At 38.8% G+C, this 23,419-nt stretch overlaps 1 protein-coding gene across 8 annotated transcripts in view; it reads right to left on the bottom strand.

Moving 5' to 3' along the window:
* Positions 1 to 118: 118 nt before the first annotated feature.
* The window catches only part of GEMIN2 (gem nuclear organelle associated protein 2), a 25,223-nt gene continuing 1,922 nt past the window's right edge, over positions 119 to 23,419 (bottom strand). For 2 of the 8 annotated variants that reach the window (XM_037739378.1, XM_037739382.1), the window contains 7 exons: positions 21,465 to 21,554; positions 20,971 to 21,030; positions 16,735 to 16,848; positions 14,089 to 14,133; positions 11,113 to 11,181; positions 7,604 to 7,714; positions 5,806 to 5,931 (listed from right to left, as the gene is read on the bottom strand). In XM_037739378.1, coding sequence (XP_037595306.1) covers positions 5,821 to 5,931; positions 7,604 to 7,714; positions 11,113 to 11,181; positions 14,089 to 14,133; positions 16,735 to 16,848; positions 20,971 to 21,030; positions 21,465 to 21,554 — 600 coding nt within the window. In that variant the 3' untranslated portion in view covers positions 5,806 to 5,820. Of the gene's footprint in view, positions 521 to 3,345; positions 3,405 to 5,805; positions 5,932 to 7,603; positions 7,715 to 11,112; positions 11,182 to 14,088; positions 14,134 to 16,734; positions 16,849 to 20,970; positions 21,031 to 21,464; positions 21,555 to 23,419 lie in introns of those variants that run through there. The other 6 variants (XM_017530864.2, XM_017530867.1, XM_017530866.1 and 3 more) reach the window with 6 other exon arrangements.

Raw genomic sequence — 23,419 nt, 5'->3', positions numbered from 1 at the left:
ATTAATTACTGCTGAGTGTGAACATACTTGCCATTTAATCTAGATTATTTTAATTCTGATGCTAAAGCTATCCAATGTCTTTTGTTAGGCGTCAAACAAAATTTTTGTAACCAGAACATATTTTCAATAAAATTTTATATGTATATCAGCAAATAACAAAACAAAAAACAAAAAAAGAACAAAACAGCACCAGGAACCTATGTAAAATTTCATCATACAATTTCTATGCAAGGTGCTTGATTACGTAAAACTGTTCAAATTGTTCATAAAAAACTGAGTGGGATTTTCCATTGATATTTCAGATATTCAAATCAATACAACCTATATTTTGAGTATCAATCTGAAATGCACAGGTAAAGATGTGAACCCTTCACACAGTGTTGAAGATATGTTGCAATCCGTACTTGAATTGGCATTGCTTTCCTCAGAGTTAGGCTGCCTTCATGAGAAATATCTTCTATCCCTGAGAGATCAGCTACATCAAGATGGCTCATCAGCTAAATCACGCTGGTCAAAATACCTAGTAAAAAAAAATTTGTAAAGATATTAACTGTTGCAATATTTTTAATAGCCAAAGACCAAGAGCAACCCAAATGTCCATCAATAAGAGACTGGTTAAATAAGCTATAGTACATCTGCATAGTGGAAAATTATGAAGCCATAAAAGGGAAAGTACATCTATATAGTGGAAAATTATGAAGCCATAAAAGGGAATGAGGAAGATATTTATACTACTATTAAATATACCAGGATTTATTAAGTGAAAAAAATGAAGTACAAAACAGATTGTTTTGTATGCTACCTTATGTGAGTATGTGTAGGATTGCAAATATACATGTTTGCTTACATATTTCTTTTCCTTTTTTTTTTTTGAGACAAGGTCTCACTTTGTCACCCAGGCTGGAGTGCAGTGGCATGATCATGGCTCATTACCCAGACTGGTCTTGAACTCCTGGGGTCAAACAACTCTCCAGCCTCCCCCTCTCAAAGTGCTGGGATTATAGGCATGAGCCACTGCATCTGGCCTACTTATACTTTTAAAAAGAAACAATGAATGAAAGGATAAAACAAAAATTAATAGTAACATGGTTAACTAGAGGAGAAAGGAGAAAAAAGACTAATGAGGATAAAGGTGGATGCTAAAATACTCCAAATGTACCTTGAATTATAATTTTAACTTTGGCAAGGTAACTAATTTATGTAATTAAAAGACCAGATTAAATAAAAGGGAAAATCACTAATCAAATTCTATCATGGCTCACTGAACTCTTGAACTCCTGGACTCAAGCAATCCTCCCACTTTGGCCTCCCAAAGCACTGGGATTACAGGTATGAGTCACTGTGCCTGGCTTTTTTTTCCTTTGAGATGGAATTTCCCTCTTGTTGCCCAGGCTGGAATACAATTGCACGATCTCAGCTCACTGCAACCTCTGCCTCCTTGGTTCAAGTGATTCTCTTGCCTCAGTCTCCTGAATAGCTGGGATTACAGGCATGTGCTACCATGCCTGGGTAATTTCTGTATTTTTAGTAGAGGCAGGGTTTCACCATGTTGGCCAGGCTAGTCTTGAACTCCAGACCTCAGGTGATCCACCTGCTTTGGCTTCTCAAAGTGCTAGGAACAGGCTTGAACCACAGCACCCGGCCTTTTTGTCTTAAGTTTCAAATATTTATGTCTTGTTTTGTAAAGCTGTTAGCTTCACAATCTTCTGTAGTCTAGAACTCTTTTTCCATTTTTATCTAACTTTTTGAGGGCAAAAAATACCCTTGAATGTTTTTGCTTTCATAATTGCATAATACTGTAAAATCTCAATGGATTGGCAGTCAGAAGCTATACTTAAGTTTCAGATTTCATTTATTACTGGTTTGCTGAGCCATCAATTACTTAATCTTTCCAAATCTGTGTCATTATCTGTAAAAGGAAAAAAAAATCAAGTCCAACAGAGCTGAAAGAATAAAATGTATTAAAACAAAAACAACAAAACACAACTCTGAGCTACCGTAAAGGGTAGAGCTACTATACATAAAATAACTAGGGCAATGCTATGTCATCTCATTTAACTGCTACTACCAACAGATGAGGTAGGCATTAGCTTCATTTGTGATCAGCATAGTTAAAAGCTTAGCTCTGGAGTCAAGTTGCCTGGGTTTGGATCCTAACTCTACCACTTACTAGCTTTGTGATGGGAGTAATGTTATTTAACCTCTCTCTGCCATGGTTTGCTCATCTATAAACTGGTAACAGTACCCACTTTATCAGGATCAAATGGGTTACTTAGTAAGGAAAATGCTTGGCACAAATTATCCAGTAAATGTTAATTTTCATCAGCAGCATAATTATTATAGATCAAGAAACTAGATATTGAATATGTGAAAATATGGACACTTACTTGCCTTCTCAATATCTAAGTATATTATAAAGCTTTAAAAAGGTACTGGCATTAGAATAAAAACCCTGATGATCTATGGAATAAAAATATGTCTAGGAGGAGACCTAAAATAAGTATGTATGTGTTTGAATATGAAAAAGTTTTCAGGCTGGGAGTGGTGGCTCATGCCTGTAATCCCAGCACTTTGGGAGGCCAAGGCAGGCAGATCACCTGAGGTCCGGAGTTCAAGACGAGCCTGGCCAACATGGTGAAACCACGTCTCCACAAAAATACAAAAATTAGCCGGGCATGATGGCGGGTGCCTGTAATCCCAGCTACTTGGAAGGCTGAAGTGGGAAAATCACTTGAACCTGGAAGGTGGAGGTTGCAGTGAGCCAAGATGGTGCCATTGCACTCCAGCCTGGGAAACAGACTGAGACCCTGTCTCAAAAAAAAAAAAAAGAAAAAGTTTTCAAATAAATTCCAAGAAAATTTTTTATGTGAGAAATGAAATCAAACAGATGCTAAATAAAAATATGCCACAACTGAAAATGAACACAAGACACAGGCAATTAAAAAAAAAAAATGAAGGCTGAGTGCAGTGGCTTATGCCAGTAATCCTAGCGCTCTGGGAGGCTTAGGTGGGAGGATCACTTGAGCCGAGGAGTTTTGAGACCAGCCTGGGCAACATAGTGAGACCCTGTCTTCACAAAAAAATTTTTTTTAAATTAGCTGGTTGTAGTGGTGCATGCTTGTGGTCCAACTAGCTACTCAGGAGGCTGAGGTAGGAGGATCACTGGAGCCTGGAAGTTAAAGTTGTAGTGAGCTGTGATTGTGCCATTGCACCCTAGCTATAGCAACAGAGTGAGACCTGGTCTCAAAAAAAGCAACCAAACAAAAAACAAATGTAATAAATATGTTCTACCCTCACTGACCTCATTGATATAAAAATAATCAAGAAGCCAAGGATTAACTATACCTGCTAACCAAGCAGATTAATAAATTCAAAGCAGGAACCCTCTCATCATCTTTGCTATCCTAAAAAAAAAAAGAAGAAGAAAAATTTAAATATTGTCTGTTTCTGTTATTTTTGAAATAAATTATGTGAAACATGAAACATGAAAACTTTATGATAGTAATCATTACGTGGAAATAGGGGCCCACAAAGAAAAAGAACACTGTAGATTAATGATTCCTTAAGCAACAAGACTGTCTTTTAAATAAAGATTCTGAATAGGGAAAAAAAATAAGACTAGAGTGATCTAAGTTGGGGGAAATTTTTCCCTGGTTCCTACTAAAGGAACAAGAATCCTGTGTACAGTGATGAATATATACATTATATATTCATATTAGTATATACATGAATATATACTATATAATATATAGTGATGAATAATATATATGAATATATTATATATTCATATTCATATATATATTTATCACTATACAGCCAAAACACAAGACTCTTATTGTTCCTCTCGTTATATAAGTATATGAAGATATATATATTCTGTATATGAATATATATACCGTATATATGTTCATCACTGTACAGTCAAGACACAGGATTCTTATTGTTCTATATATATATTCATTACTGAATATATATATACTCATTACTGAATATATGTATTCATTACCGAATATACATACTCATTACTGATTATGTATATATATAAATGAATATATATATGGTTCACCATATATGCCTATGTTTTAAGGAACTCACAATCAAGAAAGAGTGAAATCTTGGCTTCCAGGATAAGTCATACCAGAAAATAATCTAGGTCAGGCTTCTGAATTAAAATGCAGGCAATTTCTGAACTTTATTTATTTATTTATGAGATGGAGTCTTGCTCTGTCGCCAGGCTGGAGTGCAGTGGTGCAATCTCAGCTCACTGCAACCTCTGCCTCCCAGGTTCAAGCAATTCTCCTCAGCCTCAGCCTCCCAAGTAGCTGGGACTACAGGTACATGCCAGCATACCCAGCTAATTTTTGTATCTTTAGTAGAGACGGGGTTACACCATGTTGGCCAGGATGGTCTCAATCTCTTGACCTCGTGATCCGCCCGCCTTGGTCTCCCAAAGTGCTGGGGTGTGAGCTACCATGTCTGGCCTATTTATTTATTTAAGATAGAGTCTCACTCTGTCACCCAGGCTGGAGTGCAGTGGTATAATCTTGGCTCACTGCAGTCTCTGCCTCCTGGGTTCAAGCGATTCTTCTGCCTCAGCCTCCTGAGTAGCTGGGATTACAGGCGTGTGCTACAACGCCTGGGTAATTTTTGTATTTTCAGTAGAGATGGGGTTTCACCATGTTGGCCAGGCTGGTCTTGAACTCCTGCCTCAGATGATCCACCCGCCTCGGCATCGCAAAATGCTGGGATTACAGGTGTGAGCCCCCATGCACAGCCTGAACTAATATATTTTTAGAATTTTACTTTAAATATTTGTTAAAATGACAGGTTTAAGACACATGGAAGGTAGTGGTATAAAATATGAACTTTATACATTTCAAGGAAAAGTCACAATAATCTCAGTAATGTTACAGGAGACATATTTAATTCAAATTTGAGACACACTTCCATGTTCAATTCTTTTTTTTTTTGAGGCAGAGTTTTGCTCTGTTGCTAGGCTGGAATGCAGTGGCGCGATCTCAGCTCACTGTAACCTCTGCCTCCTGGGTTCAAGTGATTCCCCTGCCTCAGCCTCCCGAGTAGCTAGGACTGTAGGTGCACACCACCATGCCCAGCTAATTTTTTGTAGTTTAGTAGAGACGGGGTTTCACCATGTTGGCCAAAATGGTCTCAATCTCCTGACCTCATGATCCGCCTGCCTCAGCCTCCTAGTGTGCTGGGATTACAGGCGTGAGCCACTGTGTCCAGCCGCATGTTAAGTTCTTCCATGTAACAAGCATTATATGGAATAAAGCTGAAGAAAACATTATCTGCTAGTAGTACAGACAATGAAATATCACATATTAGCTAATATGGAAGGAAAAAATATTAAATGCCATACACAGGATATAAAGTATGCTGGAAAAACAAGATGGAGAGATTCTTTCTAGTTCTTAGGTTCAGGAAAGTATTACAGCATGTGGTGGAATATGAACCAGATTACAAAAAGTAAATGGTATTTAAATGCAAATTGAGAGTGGAAAGGGACTTCTGTAGAGGGAAAAAAGTCTAGAAACAAAGCGCAGGGAACACTTAGTGAACAGTAAGCACATTTTTTTCTGGAGCACAGGCCATATAAATGTTAGTTTGGGCCATATCATGGAAGTTTAATGAAAATATTTTGGGCTGGACACGACACCTGTAATCCTGGCACTTTGAGAGCCCGGGGGCGGCAGATTGCTTGAGGCCAGGAGATTGAGATCAGCCTGGGCAACACAGCAAAACCCCATCTCTACAAAATAAAAATTAGGCAAGTATGGTGGTACATGCCTGCGGTCTCAGCTATGTAAGATCCTGAGGTGGGATGATCACCTGAGCCTGAGGAGGTTGGGGCTGCAGTGTGCTGTGATTGCACCACTCCATTCCAGCCTGGGCAACAGAGTGAGACCCTACCTTGGGGGAAAAAAAGAAAAAAACATTTTGGAGTGGTCAATGCACATTCTGGGGACGGGGAAGGAGGGAGGAAAGAAAAATCAAAACTGGGCTTAATCTGGCATTAGATTAATTTATACAGTAATGCTATAGGCATGAGTTAGAGGAAGGGTCTGATTGGAGAAATTCAAAACAATTACTATGCCCAAGAATGCTGGTTGATCACTCTGGCTTCCTGTGTCCCCCTACTATTTATCAACAGAAGCTCATTTTTAGCTAGGCATACTTGTGCCCAGGCAAAAGGGACTTTCCTAAAGTCCCTTATGGCCATGTGACTAAATTCTGGCCAATGAGATATATAGCCAGAAATGCCTGGGGAACCTTTGAGAAGGTTATTTAAAGAGGATGGACTGCTTCTTTCCAGCTGCCTATATCAACATATTATGGCTGGCTGGGCACGGTGGCTCACGCCTGTAATCCCAGCACTTTGGGAGGCTGTGGTAGGCGGATCATCTGAGGTCAGGAGTTCAAGACTAGCCTGGCCAACATGGTGAAACCCTGTCTCTACTAAAAACACAAAAATTAGCCAGGCATGGTGGTGGATGCCTTTAATCCCAGCTACTTGGGAGGCTGAGAGAGGAGAATTATTTGAACTAGGGAGATGGAGGTTGCAGTGAGCTGGGATCACACGCCACTGCACTCCAACCTAGGCAACAAGAGCAAGACTACATCTCAAAAAAAAAAAAAAAAAAAAAATAAAAAAAAAAAAAAAAAAAAAAAAAAAAAAAAAAAAAAAAAAAAAAAACACAAAAACCAAAAACTATAGCTGAAGCTACAGCAGCCATTGTGGATCATGAGATGAACATGAGGATGAAAGCCACATATGACAAAACTCCTGCCATCTTAGTAAAAATCTAATTTTTTTTGAGAGAGTCTCGCTCTATTACCCAGGCTGGGGTGCAATGGCACAGTCTTGGCTCACTGCAACCTCCGCCTTTTGGGTTCAAGCAATTCTCCTGCCTGTCTCCCAAGTAGCTGGGATTACAGGCGCATGCCACAATGCCTGGCTAATTTTTGTATTTTTAGTAGATTCTGGGTTTCACCACATTGACCAGGCTGGTCTCGAACTCCTGACCTAGTGATCCGCCTGCCTTGATCTCCCAAAGTACTAGCATTACAGGCATGAACCACTGTGCCTGGCCGTAAAAATCTAATTTTTTTACTTACTTTTTTATTAGACAGTCTTACTCTCTTGCCCTGGCTAGAGAGCAGTGGCACAATCTCAGCTCACTGCAACCTCTGCCTCCCGAGTTCAAATGATTCTCCTGCCTCAGCCACCTGAGTAGCTGGGATTACAGGTGCCACCACAATGCCTAGCTAATTTTTGTATTTTTAGTAGAGATGGGGTTTTATCATGTTGGCCAGGCTGGTCTCAAACTCCTGACTTCAGGTGATTCACCCACCTCAGCCTCCCAAAGTGCTGGGAACAGGTGTGAGCCACCTCATCCAGTCCAAACTTTCTTTATCCGAGAAAAACATTTCCACTTTATTTAAGCTACTATTATTTTGGGCTTTTCTGTTATAAGCACAAATCTAATTGCAACCAATAAAATATTCCATGTGTTTTCCTATTTCATTGAGCTCTTTCTTTAGCACCATATAAATTTGTGAGTGCTTTTAATTTTAAACTTACCACTAAGAGCCTCACTTCAGAGCACCGTCTTGCAAGCTGCCGAATCAGTGAATGAGCCTCAGGTAATAAAGGCTTTTCAAGACAAGCCAATAAAGCATAAAGCCATCTTCCCTAAAAAAAATTCAAAAAGGTAATATTTAGACAAATAGTGAAGCAGAAGTTTATTTTAAATGTCCAAAGTTATGCCTGATTATCTGCTATGAATAAATTCATAGAACATTTAACTATATTATGTTTGGGTATAGACAACAAAGCATCATTTGGAGAGCCAGGTGTTATCTTTTGTATCCCATAACTATAGACACAAGACACTGGATACCTCAAAATAGTCCCTGATCTCCAAGAGTTCATTTCAGATATTCTTATGACAGGAAATTCTCATTTGTAAGCAGAAAACTACATTAAGATGAATATAAATACTTGGAAAAATTAAGATACTTTTTTTCTTTGCTCTGTATGGACAGATAACCAAGTCATTTTATAATTGTATAATTTTGTCCTCTGGGGCATACAAAGGAACTATATTGTAGATGAAATAATTTTTTGACACTTCTATAAATACTTTGACAGGCTGAATTTATCCCCACTCCCTTTTAAAATGGGTTTTTCAATTTCAAAATAAATACATATTTGATGCAGAGAAACTGTGAAGAATACCACAAGCACAAGAAAAAACAAACCTGCAGTCCCAACATTCCAGATAAAACTTTGACTCACTTTAAAAATGTTCTTCTTTTTCCTATTCATATGTACAACTTTTTTTGTTTGTTTGTTTGTTTTGACAGAGTTTCACTCTTGTTGCCCAGGCTGGAGTGCAACAGCATGATCTCAGTTCACTGGAACCTCTGCCTCCTGGGTTCAGGCGATTATTCTGTCTCACCCTCCCGAGTAGCTGGAATTACAGCCATGCACCATCACGCCTGGCTAATTTTGTATTTTTAGTAGAGATGCAGTTTCACCATGTTGGTCAGGCTGGTCTTGAACTCCTGACCTCAAGTGATCCACCTGCCTCAGCCTCCCAAAGTGGTGGGATTATAGGCGTGAGCCACTGTGTCTGGCCATATGAATTTTTTTCAATAAAATTTCATCAGTTGTAATATCACCTTGTAGCCATCTTTTTTATTTATAATACATATAAAATGTTTCCCATGTTGTTTTGTCCTTTTTTTTTTTCTGAGATAGAATCTCCCTCTGTCACCCAGGCTGGAATGCAGTGGTGCCATCTTGGCTCACTGCAATCTCTGCCTCCCAGGTTCAAGCAGTCCTCCTGCCTCAGCCTCCTGAGGGGATGAGACAAGAGGCACCCACCACCATACCCAGCTAATATTGTATTTTTAGTACAGATGGGGTTTCACCATGTTGGCCAGGCTGGTCTCGAACTCCTGACCTTAAGTGATCGTGCCCGCCTTGGCCTCCCTAAGTGCTGGGATTACAGGCGTGAGCCACCACTCTCAGCCATCCCATGTAGTTAAATGGGATTAACAAGGCAATGTTAAGTGCCTTGTTGAGAGTATTTAATAACATCACCTTGTTTAATCCCATTTGACAACATGGGGAAAGTTTATTAAGTACTGCAAGTAAAATGGTGACAAAGAGTATGTATATTCATCAAACTTTTTCAGATAAGATCACCAGATTGTATCCTGGAAAGGTTATACCAAATTTGTATTTCCATCAGTAGTGTATACAGCTTCTTTTATTCCAAGCAACATATCACTTTAGGGAAACCTAAAAAATATTAGGGCAAAATTTAAATAGCAATTTATATAACACACTAAATTAGTTCCTCAGGCAAACCCAAATCAATAGTAAGACTTTTTCTTATATAAAAAGATTCAAATCCAGGTTTCTTTTACAAATTGTGGAAATAATTTTTCCATAAAAAAAATTATACATGTCAACTTGACTCAAATTTTAAGGGATACACTTACTATGTAAAGCTAGCATTCAAATATTAAATATCCTCTATACTTGTCTGCAACAAGATAAACAGTTTGTACCTTGTACCAAGATATAAATCAACCCTTTCATTGACTTTTTTTTTCTCAAAGCAAGACTTTCTCAATGAAGGAAGCAGTATGTTGATTTACATTCTAGTGTTTCTTATTTGGCTACAAAGAAGCATACTTCAGATTAAACATATATATACACACATACACACACATATATAAATATAAATACTGGCCAGTTGCAGTGGCTCATGTCTGTAATCCCAGCATTTTGAGAGGTGGAGGCGGGTAGATTACTTGAGGTCAGGAGTTCAAGACCAGTCTGGCCAACATGGAGAAAGCCCGTCTCTACAAAAATACAAAAGTTAGCTGGGCTTGGTGGTACCACCCTGCAGTCCCAGCTACTTGGGAGGCTGAGGGAGGAGAACTGCTTGAACCCAGGAGGTGGAGGTTGCAGTGAGCTGAGATTGCACCACTGCACTCCAGCCTGGGCAACAAAGGGAGACTCCATCTCAAAAAAATAAATAAATAAATAAATAAAATACGGTAGCATCATATCTCATATGTAAGTACAGTCATGCGTCACTTAATGAAGGGGATATATTCTGAGAAATGCGTTAGGTGATTTTGTCCCTGGATGAGCATTATCAAGTATACTTACATAAACCTGGATGGTATAGTCTACTAGACACCTAGACTACATTGCATAGCCAATTGCTCCTAGGCTACAAACATATACAGCACATTACTGTGCTGAATACTGTAGGCAACTGTAACATAATGGTAAAGATTTGTGCATCCAAAAACCCCACATAATGTTTTTTTAAGATAGGATCTCACTCTGTCACTCAGGTTAAAGTGCAGTGGCACAATGATAGCTCACTGCAGCATCAACCTCCCTGGCCTTAGGTGATCCTCCTGCCTCAGCCTCCCCAGTAGTTGGGATTACAGGTGTGAGCCACTTGCCCAGCTGCATCTAAACATATTTAAACACTGAAAAGGAGCTGGGCTCAGTGGCTCATGCCTATAATACAAACAGTTTGTGAGGCCAAGTTTGGAGGAACACTTGAGCCTAGGAGGTTGAGATCAGCTGGGGAAACATAGTGACACCTCGTCTCTATTTAAAAAACACAAAAGGCCATGCGTGGTGGCTCATGCCTGTAATCCCCAGCACTTTGGGAGGCTGAGGAGGGAGGATCATCTGGACTCAGTTCAACACCAGCCTGGGCAACATAGTGAGATCTTGTCTCTGGTAAAAATAATAATTAGCTGGCTGTGGTTGTGTACACTTGTAGTCCTAGCTACCCAGGAGGCTGAGGAAGGAGGATTGTTTGAGTTGGGGAGATCAAGGTTGCAGTGAGCTATGATTGCAATACTGCACTCCAGCCTGGGTAACAGAGTTACCCAGTAACTTTTTTCTTGTCTCAAAAGAAAAAAAAAAAGTGCAGTAAAAATACAGCATTATAATCCTATAGGAGCACCATTGCATATGTGGCCCATACTTGACCTAAAACGTCTAATTTTTGCCTACATTATGAAAAGAAAAGGATGCAATACTACCAATTCCGGGGTAAAGTCTCTTTCTCCAAACCAATTACTCAGATATTCCAAGACACTAGTTACTGTTGCCTAAAAAAAAAAAAGGGAGGTGGGTAGAGAAGAGTTGTATTAACAATAAAACATGAATTCAACATGAGTTTCATTAAGTTTATTTACAAAGCAACTCTGATGTTTAAAATGACCTCATTCTTTAAACTTTCTAAGAAAACTCATTAGTTTGACTCTAATTAGTTTGATTCGATGGCTTATCCAGTGAGGCTTTTTTTTTTTGAGATAAGAGTCTCCCTCTGTTGCCCAGGCTGGAGTGCAGTGGTACGATCTTGGCTCACTGCAATCTCTGCCTCCCAGGTTCAAGCAATTCTTCTGCCTCAACCTCCTGATTAGCTGGGAGTACAGGTACGTGCCATCACGTCAAGCTAATTTTTGTATTTTTAGTAGAGACGGGTTTCTCCATGTTGGTCAGGCTGGTCTCAATCTCCTGACCTTGTGATCTGCCTACCTCAGCCTCCTAATAAGGTGGGATTACAGGCGTGAGCCACTACACCCGGCCTTGTTTTTCCCCTTGAGATGAAGTTTTACTCTTTTTGCTCAGGCTGGAGTTCAATGGCGCGATCTCAGCTCATTGCAACCTCTGCCTCCCAGGTTCAAGTGATTTTCCTGCCTCAGCCTCCCCAGTAGCTGGGATTACAGGCATGCACCACCACGTCCAGCTAATTTTTGTATTTTTAGTAGACAGGGTTTCTCCATGTTGGTCAGGCTGGTCTCGAACTCCTCACCTCAGGTGATCTGCCTGCCTTGGCCTCCCAAAGTGCTGGGATTACAGGCGTAAGCCACTGCACACAGCTCCAGTGAGGCTTTTAAAACAAATATTTTCACACTTTCAAATATCAACTAACATCTTGGTTTAAATCCAAGGATTTAGTTTCTAACTATTAATAATTTAGTTTGTAACTACTTAAAAAACTTCACAAGGTTAAAAAAGGATATATTTGTGGCCAGGTGCAGTGGCTCATGCCTGCAATCCCAGCACTCTGGGAGCCTGAGGCAGGCAGAGCACTTGTGGTCAGTGGTGGTGAGTGCCTGTAGTCCCAGCTACTTGGGAGGCTGAGGCAGGAGAATTGCTTGAACCTGGGAGGCAGAGGTTGCCGTGAGCTGAGATCCTGCCACTTCACTCCAGCCTGGGCAAAAGAGCAAAATTCTGTCTTAAAAAATGATGTATTTGTAAAAATACCATCAGTTTATTTCCAAATTGAAATTAAATCAAAGTACAGATCTGAAGAAAAAAATAGCCGGAGACAGATCTGTTTTTAAGCTGTACAGATGGATTTATCAAACTCTTGAAAATATTCCTTGGTTTATTCAAATACAGTTGATGCTTACAACAAAAATCACACTGATGATATTTATTATGACTGCTACAATATCTTAATTCAAATGATTAAGTAAGTAAAACTGTCAGCTTGTTTATTATTTCCAATAGAATATCGCCCACAAAAAAAAAATTGTCAGCTGGGCCCAGTGGTTCACACCTGTATTCCTAGTACTTTGGGAGGCTGAGGTGGGAGGATCGCTTGAGCCCAGGAGTTCCAGACCAGCCTGGGCAACATAGAGAGAACTTGTCTCTGCAAAAAATAAACAAATAAAATTAGCTAGGCATGATAGCACATGACTGTGGTCTCAGCTACTCTGGAGGCTGAGGTGGGAGGAGTGCCTGAGCCCCAGAGGACAAGCCTGCAGTGAGCCAAGAATCACACCACTGTACTCCAGCCTCGGCAAACAGAATGAGACCCTGCTTAAAAAAAAACAAAACAAAAGTCTTCCAAAGGTACCCAGTACTATATGAAGGTAAAACTAAATTTTTATTTGGTTTTTAAATGAATAACAGAGTCCTTACTCCTAAAAAACAGAAGAACCAAACTCCAAACTCTCCCCGTTGATCCAATAAATTATGTATTTCAATTTTAACAGAATGTATAGGACATCTAGAACTAGAAATAGCAATCTAACCTTAGTACGGATGGCCCTGCACTGGCAATGGGGTTATGTGTTGATAAACACATTGTAAAGCTGAAAATTCCTAAATTGGCCAGGCATGGTGGCTCATGCCTCTAATCCCAGCACTTTGGGAGGCTGAGATGGGCAGATCACTTGAGACTAGGAGTTCGAGACGAACACAGCCAACATGGTGAAACCCTATCTCTACTAAAAATACAAAAATTTGCCAGGCATGATGGAAAAAAAAATTCCTAAACTGAATCATTGTAAGTCAGGGACCCTGTATTTAATTCAAACCCCAGAATCTAAGACTTATAACTGAAATCTACAGAAATGACTACTCTGGCCGGGTGCGGTGGCTCATGCCTGTTATCCTAGCACTTTGGGAGGCTGAGACTTGCAGATCATCTGAGGTCAGGAGTTCGAGACCAGCCTGACCAACATGGTGAAACCCCATCTCTACCAAAAGGACAAAATTTAGCAGGTGTGCTGGCACACGGCTGTAATCTCAGCTACTCGGGAGGCTAAGACAGGAGAATCACTTGAATCCGATAGATGGAGGTTGCAGTGAGCTGAGATTGTGCCATTGCACTCCAGCCTGGGCAACAGGAGCAAAACTTTGTCTCAAAAAAAAAAAAAAGAAAAAGAAAAAAAGAGAAATGAATACTCTGGCACCATGATTAAGACAGAGCATGAGCTCTGGAGTTAGATATAGCTGGCACCAAATCCCAGTACTGTCATTTACTTGCTGAAAAACCACCTGCAAGTTACTTAACCTCAAATGCTGTTTCCTCATCTATAAAAGTAGTTATCAATAATAACTCCCCATAAAGGGTTGTAGTAAGGATTAAATAAGAACCATTGAGGAGCTTAGGACAAAGTCTTGCATACTGTAAGAATTCAGTAAATGTATTAATAATTCAAATACTTTAACACTCAATGCAAACAAAAAAATCCATATATCTTTATCATTAATTTTACCTGATTCATTCTGCTAACAATACTAAGCAAAGGAGGAAAACCAATCTGAAAGAAAAAATGACACTGAAATTTATTAAATGGTATTATAAGGAAGAGCTTCATTTTTATTTTTTTCAAACTGGTGAATTTCTTGCCACACTGTTGTTTAGAAACAAAGAACAAATAAAAGAAAATTCACTCATTGTCCACTACAATACGACATTCTGGTAACTACTATGTTAGTACTGTGGAAGAAAATAACATCTTAAAATTTGAATACATAATTATTATTTTTTTCAGAGGGGGTTTCACTCTGTCATCCAGGCTGGAGTGTGGTGGCATGATCTTGGCTCACTGCAACCTCTGTTTCCTGGGTTCAAGTGATGCTCCCACCTCAGCCTCAAGAGTAGCGAGGACCACAGGTGCATGTCACCATGCCCAAGTAATATTTTTTGTATTTTTAGTAGAGATGAGGTTTTGCCATATTGTCCAGTTGGTCTGGAACTCCTGAGTTCAAATGATCTACCTGCCTGGACCTCCCAAAGTGCTGGGATTATAGGAATGAGCCACCTCGCCTGGTCTGAATATGTAAATTTTAAAATAAAGTATAATTTTAGTAACTAAAAGGTTAAAGACTAAAAATTTTTTAAATGATATTACTTGAAAAAACTAAGCTATTAAGTATATTCAATAAAACTGTAACATATTGATAGGATAACATTAATATGTTGTACACAACATTACAAAATTTTCAGCTAACATTCTCTCTTTTTTTTTTTAATTTATTTTTTTTATTTTTATTTTTTTAAGATGGAGTTTCACCATGATGGCCAGGCTGGTCTTGAACTCCTGACCTCAGGTGATCCACCCACCTTGGCCTCCCAAAGTGCTAGGATTACAGCCTTGAGCCACTGCGCCCGGCCTAAAGCTAACATTCTCAAGAATTAAGGACATTTTAAAAATCTAATTTGATTCAAATTTTAAAAGTGTACTTTGGAGTCTGAGGCTGCGATTCCTAATTATGAAAATACCACTGATTTGTGAGAAACTTAAGAGGATATACATTAAACTCTTACTTCCTTAAGGGTTTTTTTAAAAATTTTAACATGGTGTATTTTACTTGCCTGTATTCTCTGAAAATAAGTTAAATAAGGAAGTTTTAATTCTTTATTAAATTAAAAATTATTTTTGGTCAGCCATAGTGGCTCATGCCTATAATCCCAGCAGAAGGATTGCTTGAGCCCAAGAGTTCCAGCCCAACCTGGGCAAAATGGCAAAAACGTATCTCTAAAAAAAATTTATAAAAAATTTTATAAAAAATTAAAAATGTTTCTATTAGTAAACTTATCTCTACAAAAAATTTAAAAATTAGCCAGGTGTGGTGGTGCCTGCTGTCCCTGCTATGTGGAGGGCTGATGTGGGAGGATTGCTTGAGCCCAGGAGGTTGAAGCTGTAATGAGCTATGACCTATACCACTGCACTACAGCATAGATGACAGAAGACCCTGTCTCAAATATATACATACATATATATATTAAGAAAACCATTTTTGAAATGTAACATATATTAAGGATATCATCCAAAAGATCAATTGGTTATACAGAAAGAGTACCAAATTACCTTCCCTAAGATTTGAGTCTATTTACACTCCTGTATCATGTATAAGAGTGCCTGTTTTCCCAGCTCTTTTTAATATGGTGTATCAAACTTTCTTTGCCAATGTTACCTGAAAAATAGCACCTTGGCATAGTTAGGTTATACTTCTATTACAAGTGATTTTTGGCATCTTGTCATATAAGAATAATTTTATTTCCTTTCTGTGAGGTATCTACATACTTTGCCTGTTTTTTCTTGGGCAGGGGAGGGGTGATTCTTGGTTTTTTTATTGATACTTGGAGCTCTTTCAATCTTTGGGAAAAATTAGTGTTAAATGGGAAAAACACAATGTGGCATCATATAGCAAATAATAAATACCTATTGAACTGAAGAGAACAACATGTTACAGGGAGTAAGCATTAATGCAGAAGCACACACTGGATTCTAAAGGAACACCTGCAAACTTGGGGGCAGGTGAATCCTAAAGGACAAGGAGTTGGCTCCATAACTTATGATTAAAGCCACGTGAATTTTAAACATATCCTCAACATTTCATCTTCAGATTATGTGATTTACTTTATTTTTTACAAGCCCATGAAGTGATATATGTGATTATGTGTTTTAAAGCACCTAATTGTGTCGTTTTCCATTTTTTCCCTGGCTACTCATCACATTGTTTGCCCGATGCCTCGTCATAAAAACCTGAATCTTATCCAACTCATAAAATGATTACCAAGCCAAATATAAGGGATATGAAGTCAACCTAAAAAAGTCACAGCTGCTTTGTTGGGATGAAGAGCTAATAAACTAAGTCTGGGTTGGCAAACATTTTCTATCAAGAGTCAGACAGCAAATATTTTAGGCTTTGCAGGCCACATACAGTCTCAGTCACATATTATTGGTTTCTTTTTTACAACTCTTTAAAAACCTAAAAACCATCCATAGCTCATGGGATATATAAAAAAGGCCAAGGACTGGACTTGGCCCAGGATGTAGTTTGCTGACCCCTTATATTAAGTGATGCACCAAAATTAAAATGCTTTTTGTTCTGTTTATTGACATAGCCCTTACTTGTACATAATCTATTCCAGGACTTTCATTTGTGGCTGGTCCAACAGCACCGTCAGCACATAACTTTTCACCCAGACAAAATTTCTTCCAGCCTTCTTCATCTTCAGATTTTGGCTGAAAGAAAAAAAAGACAAAAACAAAAACAGATTTATTTCTGTGTATTAATTTTTACACAGAACAGTAAACAAAATAAGATAGGGTCTCCCATATTCCCATTACCTCAACCCAAAGATAGGGTGCCAGTTACGGGGAGAATCTCTGTCACCAAAATTTGTATTTTAAAACCCTAACCTCCAGTACCTCAGTATGTGACTGTATTTGGAGACAGAGCTTTTAAAGAAGTGATTAATTTAAATTGAGACCATTAGGGTCAGCCCTAATCCAATCTTACTAGTGTCCTTATAAGAGGAAATGTGAACTCAAAAAGAGACACCAGGGACTCCCACACACAGAGAAAAGAGGAGAAGGTGGCCATATGCAAGCCATGGAAAAAGCCTTAGAAGAGACCAACCTTAGGTTGGGCATAGTGGTTCATGCCTGTATTCCTAATACTTTGGGAGGCCAAGGTGGGCGGATCACGTGAGGTCAGGAGTTTGAGACTAGCCTGACCAACATGGTAAAACCCCACCTTTTTTTGGTACTAAAAATACAAAAAAAAATTAGCTGAGCATGCTGGTGCGCACCTGTAATCCCAGCTACTTGGAGGCTGTGGCAAGAGAATCGTTTGAACCTGGAAGGTGGAGGCTGCAGTGAGCTGAGATCATGTCATTTCACTCCAGCCTGGGCAACAAGAGTGAAACTCTGTCAAAAAAAAAAAAAAAAAAAAAAAAAAAAAAAAAAAAAAAAAAAAAAAAAAAAAAAAAAAAAAAAAAAAAAAAAAAAAAAAAAGAAGAAGAAGAAAAGACCAACCTTGCTGCCACCTTCTTCTTGGACTTTCAACCTTCAAGACTGTGAGAAAATAAATTTCTGTTGTTTAAGCCACCTAGTCTGTTACGGCAGCCCTGGCAAACATAGTGCCTAAGTGGCTATACAGTATGTGGGACATGTTGTTTTTTCTTATTTTATTATTACATTTTTTGAGTCAGGGTCTTGCTCTGTCACCCTGGTTGGAATACAGAAGTATGATTACAGTTCATGGCAGCCTGAATCTCCCAGGCTCAAGCAATTCTGCCACCTCAGCCTCTTGGGTAGCTGAGATTACAGGCACGTACCACCACGCCTGGCTAATTTTTAAATTTTTTTGCAGAGATAGATGTCTCAACTATGTTGCCCAGGCTGGTCTCAAACTCCTGGCCTCAACCACTTCTTCTGCTTTGGCTTCCCAAAGTGCTGGGATACAAGCGTGAGCCACTGTGCCCAGCCAAGATGTGTTTAGTTTGGACCAGACTAATGGACACTTGACAGATAAGGGTGTGTCCAAAAGAGGATGATAAAGACAGAAACAAGTATGGGGGAAAAATGCACCAAGAATGCTTAGTGGAATGAAGGATGTTTATCCCATATACAGAGACATGATTACATATTTGACATGTTTGAAGGGCTGTCCAATCAAAGAAGAAACAGATCTACTCTATGCTGCTAGACAGAAAAAGCAGGACTAGTTGGGAGAAGCATTCAGCTCAATATAACCTCCTTAACAAAACAACTTTTATTTCCCGCCCCCCACCTGGGAATAAATAGCTTTCATTAAATTCTCAGCATGGATCACCTGAGGTCAGGAACTTGAGACCAGCCTGGCCAATATGGTGAAACCTTGTCTCTACTAAAAATACAAAATTAGCCAGGTACAGTGGTGGGTGCCTCTAATTCCAGCTATTTGGCTGGCTGAGGCAGAATTGCTAGAACCTGGGAAGCAGAGGTTACAGTGAGCCGAGATCATGCCATTGCACTCCAGTCTGGGCAATAAGAGTGAAACCCCATCTCAAAATAAAATAAAATAAAATAAAATAAAATAAAACCTCAGGATGATCATGAGACACTAAAAAGTTAAACCCTATTGTCTTGGAACAAAGTATCTACCTTTTCCTATCACTCCATTAGGTCAGAAGTTGTTTCTGTTTCAGTTAGTACTGAATATCCTGATTATTAAATATAGTACATGCTTAATAAATTATTGGATCAATTAATATTTATGTTTTCACACAGTTTCCATCAGAGTGTACTTTATTTATTTTTTAAATAATTTAAATAGAAATGGGGTTTTGCCATGTTGTCCAGGCTGGTCTTGAACTCCTGAGTACAGGTGATCTGCCTGCTTCAGCCTCCCCAAGTACTGGGATTACAGGCATGAGCCACCGTGCCTGGCCCAGAGTATACTTTAAAATATTTTCATTTTATTATCTGTATGATGTTTACATTTGCCATGATAAACATCTATAATTGCTACATAATATTCCACTGTTCTGATGGGCCATAGTTTATTGAATCAATTATGTTAGGTCATTTCCATTTTTGACAAAATTTTATCAAGTCATGTTACTGATGTGGCTTTTTTTTTTCGAGACGGAGTCTCACTCTGTCACCAGGCTGGAGTGCATGATCTCAGCTCACTGCAACCTCTGCCTCCCGGGTTCAAGTGATTCTCTTTCCTCAGCCTCCCGAGTAGCTGGGATTACAGGTGTGTGCCATCAAGCCCAGCCAATTTTTGAACTTTTAGTAGAGACAAGGTTTCACTATATTGGCCAGGATGGTCTCAATCTCTTGACCTCCTGATCCTCCTGCCTCAGCCTCCCAAAGTGCTGGGATTATAGGTGTGAGCCACCGTGCCTGGCCGTGGCTTCTTTTTTAATTAGTGGGCATGCACACAAAAGCCCTTCCACTGAGTAAGAAAAAAATATATTTATCTACCTGTCCCAGCCCCTACTACATACATATACCCTTTTGACTAGGAAGGCACCATTACATAGTCAAAGGCACGAAGGCTTTAGAGACAGCCTTTAGTCTGAACCCTAAGCATACCTTTTGTGTATGTGCACATGCTTCTTTGATAGAAGGACTAGCTATACCTTTTACAAGTTAAATGTCCTTTGGCAAGTGATGTTACTTCCCTTAACACTTTTCTTGGAGCAGAGCTTCCAAATGGTATGCAGAAGCATACAGAGATGCCATATACTGAATCTCTCAGCTTTTGGCTGGTTTCAAGAAGAATATGCAAGCAGTCATTTATCCAAATGTGTCACCCTGTAAAAGATATCAAGAAGCACTGTCTACAGGAAGCTTCTAAAATCTAAAATCTATGAACTACCTGAAACTAAAATTTTGTGCATAGGTGCATTTTTTCCCCTCTGAAGATAAATAGCTTTCATTAGGTCCTCAGAAAAACATATGAAATTCCCTAAAAGGTTAAAAACTATTAGTCTTAAGACCATGTGTCATCTTTCCAACTCCTTTTTTCATTTGGTAGTCCTGATATATCTACTGAAGAGCTTAAAATTACAACTAAAGATAAAATGCAGGACATATCCATGACAGTATACATGACAGCTTCACTTATATGTCACTGGAATTGTGATGTAGACTCATCACATTAAGTAGAAGCAGAATCATTTACAAGTTCTGTAAATGTGTGGGTTTACTGCATAGCACTATCACCTCATCAGGAAAATCCATTAAGTCTTTATTCAATCTTTTTGTAAATATTAAAAATGTACTAATTTCCTGGAAAGTAAATGCCTAGAAGAATCCTAAAAACTTGTAAAAGCTTAATAGTCACCTATCCAAAGTCCCCCAAGATACTGTGAATTAAAATTGACATGAAAGGCTGGGTACGGTAGCGCTTGCCTGTAATCTAGCACACCGGGAGGCTAAGGCAGGAGGATCACTTGAGCCCAGGAGTAAGAGACCAGCCTGGATAACATAGGGAGACCTCGTCTCTACAAAAAATTTAAAAAATTAGATGGGCATGGTGGCATGTGCCTTTAGTTTATGCTACTTGGGAGGCTGAGGTGGGAGGATCACTTGAGCCCAGGAGGTCGAGGCTGCAGCGAGCTGTGATTGTGCAACTGCACTTCACCCTGGGAGACAGAGCAAGACCCTGTCTCAAAAAAAAAAAAAAAATTGTCATGAAAATCTATACTTTTCAGGCTACTAATGTAATGGAATTGTTACTATTAATGGTATATTGAAAAGAATGAAAATAACACTGAATAGGAAGTGAATCTTTAAAGACTGGAAGTAAATGTAGATTCTTTCAATAAGGTATACATTGTACAACTTAAAACTGAGAAACTTATATACCATGGTCACATTACTATCCAACTGTTGCGATTTCCAGTGACTTCTATGTTTGTTCACATTCTAAAGGAAGAAAAGTTAGACGTTAGACAGTATTCTTCAAAAAATGGGTGACTGAAAAGAAATAAGTTTCTGCACAAAATTTTAACCATCTAAAACTTGGAAAATGGGAAGGGTGGGAGGGGGTGAGGTATAAAAGACTACTTAATGGGTACAGAGTACACTGTTTGGGTGATGAATGCACCAAAAGCTCAGAAATCACCACCAAAGAGCTCATCCATGTAACCAAAACCCACCTGTTCCCCAAAACTATTGAAATAAATAAAATAAATAAAACTTACACAATGTTTCAAACTGTATTATGTCTAACAATTATAATTTGGTAATTCATGAATATTCTCTATACTTTAGGATCATAAATTTTATTTTTCTAACTACAGCCTAGGAACAGAAATAAATCCAACAGGGGCTTAATTAGATTAAATATGACACTTTACCTGTCGAACAGTTGAAAACTGTGCCACTTGTTGCTGTTGCCACTGAAGTGTTGGCGAATAACCTTCAGGGGCGGGTTGGCATCCTGAAAGCTAGAGATCAGTTTACAAATATTAGGGTTAACATTAGTGTCAAAACTAGAATCTCATGCCTCTGCAAAGCCAAAGTAAAACCCAGATAAAGTGTATAATAAAGGTTATACAAGAAAAATAAAATACAGCCGGGTGCAGTGGCTCATGCCTGTAATCCATCACTTTGGGAGGCTGGGGCAAGTGTATCGCCTGAGGTCAGGAGTTTGAGACTAGCCTGGCCAACATAGTGAAACCCCGTCTCTACAAAAAATTCAAAAAATTAGGTGGGTATAGTGGGGGGAGCCTGTAATCCCAGCTGCTAGGGAGACTAAGGCAGGAGAATCGCTTGAACCCAGCAGGTAGAGGCTGCAGTGAACTGAGATCATGCCACTGCACCCCAGCCTGGGCAACAAGAGCAAAATTCCATTGCAAAAAAAAAAAAAGAAAGAAAATATTTTTTGCAGATGTAAAAAAATAGACATTTCACATTACTATTTATATCCCAGTTAAAAATATTAGGGAAAGAGCCTTAGTCAATTTAATAAGAGAAATCTGGAAAGGCTTATACTTGGAGTTTCTATGAAATCTAAATGAAATTAGCCCAGAGGATATGATCTAGTCCTACCTGCCTTTCTAGAATATCAAACAGTAACAAAAAGAGATATACCCTAAATAAAGAATTTTGGTATGAAATACAGTTACATAGAAGGAATGAGTTTTAGCATACAATAGTATAGTAGCGTGACTATAGTTAACAATAATTTATTATATATTTCAAAACAGCTAGAAGATTTGAATGTTCCCAAAACAAAGAAATTATAAATTAGGTGATGGATACCCTAATTACTCTGATTTGATTATTATATATTATATGTATGCATCAAAATTATGTACTCCATAAATATGTACAATTATTATTATTTTGCCTGCATGATAAAGCAAGAAATTATGATTATTATGTAACAATACAATTAAAAATAAGAACTTTGGTATGGGCAAAATGTATTTAAAGACGCTTAACTTTAAAATGTTTTCTAAACATTTTAGAAAAGAAAGTTTAGAAAGTTCTGGTTTCTAAACAGAAGTTTAGAAAACTTATGTTTTCTAAAACAGCACATACAGCCTGAGCAACATATCAAGACTGTCTCTACAAAAAATACAATTAGCTGGACATGGTGGCACATGCCTGTTGTTTCAGCTATTGGGGAGACTGAGATGGGAGGATGGCTTGAGCCCAGGAGTTCGAGTCTGCAGTGAGTTATGATCGTGCTACTGTACTCTATTCTGTGCAACAAAGTGAGACCCTGTCTCAATCAATCAATCCATCTATCAAATTAGGTATATAAGACATTCTGTTCCATTAAATGTCCCTCAACTAATGGACATCAACTAATGAGACGAGCCTGTGCCACTGTACCCCAGCCAGGGTGACAGAGCAAGGCTCTGTCTCAAAAAAATAAATAAACCAACTAAAAAATCCTGAAGAGGAATTATAGGAAACATTATAGTGTCTGAATTAAAATTTTCTGATTATAAATATCAGATAGAGAAACTGAATATGAAAAGGAAATTACTATCAACAATTTAAAATGCCACCTCCTTTAAGTTTAGGGTAAATAGCATCTCCTTAGAAAGACCTTCGCTGGCCAGGTGTGGTGGCTCACGTCTGTAATCCCAGCACTTTGGGAGGCTGAGAAGGCAGATCACTTAAGGTCAGGAGTTCAAAACCAGCCTGCCCAACATGGTAAAACCCCATCTCTACTAAAAATACAAAAATTAGCACATGCCTGTAATCCCAGCTATTCAGGAGGCTGAGGCAGGAGACTCTTGAACCAGGCAGAGGTTGCAGTGAGCCAAGATCACACCACTGCACTCCAGACTGGGCA

Source organism: Cebus imitator, unplaced genomic scaffold (assembly GCF_001604975.1).
Source record: "Cebus imitator isolate Cc_AM_T3 unplaced genomic scaffold, Cebus_imitator-1.0 Scaffold69, whole genome shotgun sequence".
In the NCBI taxonomy this organism is placed as follows: Eukaryota; Metazoa; Chordata; class Mammalia; order Primates; family Cebidae; genus Cebus; species Cebus imitator.
Note: the sequence above shows the minus strand (reverse complement) of the source record. Positions and strands in the feature narration are given on the sequence as shown.